The 3,908-nt window shown below is 50.4% G+C and overlaps 1 protein-coding gene across 1 annotated transcript in view; it reads right to left on the reverse strand.

Annotated features, from left to right (window-relative positions):
- Positions 1 to 311: 311 nt before the first annotated feature.
- The window catches only part of KLHL35 (kelch-like family member 35), a 6,071-nt gene continuing 2,474 nt past the window's right edge, over positions 312 to 3,908 (reverse strand). Inside the window, exons 2-6 of the mRNA XM_009586760.1 lie at positions 3,494 to 3,678; positions 2,805 to 2,923; positions 2,125 to 2,313; positions 1,275 to 1,463; positions 312 to 500 (exon numbers count right to left, since the gene is read on the reverse strand). Of these exons, the coding sequence (XP_009585055.1) occupies positions 312 to 500; positions 1,275 to 1,463; positions 2,125 to 2,313; positions 2,805 to 2,923; positions 3,494 to 3,678 (871 nt within the window). The remainder of the gene's footprint in view (positions 501 to 1,274; positions 1,464 to 2,124; positions 2,314 to 2,804; positions 2,924 to 3,493; positions 3,679 to 3,908) is intronic.

Here is a 3,908-nt window from a genome sequence, read left to right on the forward strand (position 1 = left end):
AACCTAAGTAAAGGTCAAATTCGGTAGTTCCAGGGGCTGCAAGGCTACTTGAATCCTACTGTGGCAAGGTCTGCGATGCAGCTTCACACAGCCCAGGACCCTTTCATCCTCTGACCTAGACCATCATCACAGCCACATGAGACCAGGAAAAACAAAATAGAGGCTGCTCAGGGGCTGGCTGGAGCACATCTTCTTCAGTGGCTTGTATTGCCCTTCCCCGCACAAAGGTGAGATGTCTGTCCACATGCTGGGTGGCCACTGTCTCAAGGGGAGGCTCTGGGTGGGAGGTGGACGCCGTTGGAGCCCTGTGGTCATCTGTTCATGCGCTGCAGGATGGTCACGCAGCCGTGATAACTGGTACAGCGCTGCAGCGGCGGCTGCTGCTCCACGCTCCCCGTTACCGGGTCGAAAGTGAACGCTTTGTCCGTGCCTTCTCCGTTCTCGTCTCGGCCACCCAGGATGTAAATCTTCCCTCCACACACCGTCAGGCCACAACTCTCCTGGAAAGCAGAAGGAAAGCCCAAAAGCTGAGGAGCAAGCCTCCAGCTTTAGGCAAGGGGGCTGAGCAGGGGGTAAGTCATTGCAATGGGCTCAACTTTCACCTGCCCAGAAGAAGGGAGTGGAAGTAGGTAAGATAAGAGATCTTGGGATGCTGCATTCTTACTGTTTCAGTGAGAGTTTAGGCACTTGAAATACCTCAATCCAGTGATGGTTCCATTGCTGTTTCTGGCAATCCCCCCAACTCACAAGCACACCAAGAGAACCAGCGACCCAGCTGGCACCTCCCCGTGAAAGCCATTTATAAGGGTGCACTGACACGGGCATTTTAATTCAGATCGGGATGAGACGTGTCCCATCATTTCTCTTCACTGTGCCACAGCTCACATTGCAGCATGTCTTTCGAGTGCAAAACCATGATGACACTAAACCAAGACAGACAACCACCACAAGTCCGTGTTGAGTCCACAGACCAGACTAGAGCCAGTATAACCCTCACCCTGAAACACATAGTGTGGACCACAAGTCCTTAACACCAATGGTTTCACCCTACAGATCCACTCCTCTGGCATTAATAGCTAGTGTGGCCCCAGCCTCAGCAAGAAAACTTGGGTTGAATACATATGTTTGAGTTGCTCTGCAGAGGTCACGTTCACATGCTCAGAGCCAAACCCAGAACATATTTTCCTGGCCTTCAATCTCAGCAAAGCACAGATGGCTCCTATCCTAGAGAGAGGGGGAAGGCTCAGAGCTTCTTTCCTAAACCTCTTCCTTACCAGAGGCCCAGGGAGGGTGGCCACTTCTCGCCAGCTGTCTTTCCTTGGATCGTAGCTGAAGATTTTACTGAGGAGTCCACCTACAACATAAATGATGTTGTCCAAGCAGACAGCACTGATGCACCTCTGGTAAAAAGGGGTGGGAGACAAGAGCGTCCACTTGTTGTCCTCTGGATCGTAACACTGCACCTGGGAGGAGAAACACAGCTATGGGAACATGAATTTACTACATCTCCCTGCTTGGATGAAGCCACTATTCACTAGAAATAAAAGCACAAGGGGACAGAAACACGGATGGGAGCTTCAACACCCAGAGACCAGTGCAGTGAGCAAAATGAGGGATTCTAGCATTCCCTCTTGCATTCAAGTCTCCCAGACAAACTACAAGCCCCCAGGGTGGCTGTCCTTGACCCAGACAGCACATGGTTAAGTGTTCAGAGATGGAGCTGAGAAGCACTGGTGGTTCTTCCTGCGGCTCAGGAGACGAGAAGCATCACGCCCGGCTTGCAGAGGTCTTCTCCAGGCAGTTACTACTTTTGCTACTTCTCTGAAGTGAATGCCCACAGGTTTGTTCCTGTGGTGCCTCAAGGCTGACCAGGCTTCAGAGTAGAACAGGCTTTACTGAAACCATGCCTAATATACTGTCAACTCCCGACACCTTTCCTCTCTGGTCCCTAAGGCTCATTGGCTTCCGTTTAAATGTATGACTTCTCATCTTCTTATAAGGGAGCCTTCATTAGTCTTCAAAAAAATGCGCCCTTTTAGCTTAAGGACAACCCCATTTCCCTCCACGTTCCCTGGCAAACCTTCTTTTTTATGTCTCTGTCCATTCTTGATGCCCCAGCAATACCTTGTCGGTGTTAGCGGTGTCATCCACAGCACCGCCCAGCACGTAGAGCTTGTTCAGGCAGGAGACCACAGCCGCCGAGCTCACAGCTTGGGGCAGCGGGGCCAAGGTTGACCAGCTGTTGGAGAAGGTGTCATAGCACTCCACACTGGAGAGGCGGTAAAAACCATCAAAGCCTCCCACAGCATAGATCTGCCACAAAAGGAGCAAAGCAAGCCAATTAGAAACTCCAGGACTCACCTAATGGGTTACGCTGTCACGGCGTATGAGAGGGGAGGCTAGGACTTGGCCAGAAAGACAAACATCAAGCTACAGTAAAACTTTGGGGTTGGACTAGATGACCTTTAAAGGTCCCTTCCAACCCAAACCATTCTATGATTCTATGAAACATCCCACACTGTATAACTCACCCAAAGACTTAACACAGCTATCTGCGGAAGTCTTGCACCATCCCATGGTAGATCTTATTGCTACAACTTCATTGGTGGCTACTTCAGGTGACAACACACACCCAACTGAAACAAAGACATCCTGGTTATGTCCTAGTTGTTCTCCCATCAAAACCATCTCTAAATGACCCAGAAGACAAACACACACTGACAGTTTCTCATTGTACTGGGCAGCAGGAGAAGTGGGGGACAGTGCTCCACGTGGCTTCTTCCAAAATTCAGGCCATTGCTTACCTTGCCCTGAAGTGTTGCCATTTTGTGCCTCCATCGGCCTTTCTGCAGACAAGCAACCTTGATCCAGACATTCAGCTGGGAGCTCAGCACCCAAACATCGTTGCTGCTGATGTGTCCTCCTGAAAAACAGAGGGATGGAGGGCTGGTGCGATCCCAAGGACAGCCCCATCACCTCATTACACCACAATATTGCATAGTTCCTCCATGCAATGGAACAACTTAGGCCAGAATACAGTTATTACGTTATGGTCATGTAAACTCAGCTTCCCAAGGGAGATACCATCTGGACTTGAAGGCACTTGTTACACTGCTCCATCCCTTATATAGAACTCATTTGATAGGCATTATATTTTAAGTGAGAGACAGGCAGGAGACACCGATGTTTTAGGAAACCCTGTCTGAGAGCACACACCAAAACCAGCTCATTCCACAGCTGAACACTTTTGACAGATGCCCAATAGGAGGGAAAGGTTTTTTAATACTGCCATCCTCCTCAAAGGCAAAATTGTTCCTTGGGACAGCAAAATCCAGACCACCTAAGGACAAACTTCACCAAGAAGTGACCTTGCTCCAAAGCTGGGATGCACATGAATGAGTCCTAGTGAATAGACCTAAGGAGTGGCTGTCCAAGCAGAGGTCATGCTGTTCTTTGCAACCGGGAAGGGACCATCTGGTCCAGGGTATCTCACCTGATATGTACACATCGTTCTTCAGTGTGCAGGCAGCAAACTCTGACTTGGTGTAGCCAGGCACGCTGGAGAGGGCTGTCCACTGCCTGCTCTTTGGGTGGTAGAGGTCTGTGAAGGGCAGTTTCAGGAGGCCTTTCTTATCACAGCCCCCAATGACGATGATGACTTCTGCCAGCTCCATGAACCTAGACCATGAAAGGCATGGGTGAGTCCCCAGGCTAGGCTACTCCTTTCCACCATCCCTCCCATCCTATCTAGGACACTGGCAGCACAGTCCAATGGACAGAGCAGGGTCCTCTCTTGCATCAGCTACTGATTTTCTGGGCAAATCATTTCACCCCTGCACCTTCCCTTTTGTCTGCACATTCAAATCCAAGGCCCCTCCCAGACTGGCTGGGGAGGGGGGCCAACTGCA

Source organism: Fulmarus glacialis, unplaced genomic scaffold (genome assembly GCF_000690835.1).
Source record: "Fulmarus glacialis isolate BGI_N327 unplaced genomic scaffold, ASM69083v1 scaffold1430, whole genome shotgun sequence".
Lineage (NCBI taxonomy): Eukaryota > Metazoa > Chordata > Aves > Procellariiformes > Procellariidae > Fulmarus > Fulmarus glacialis.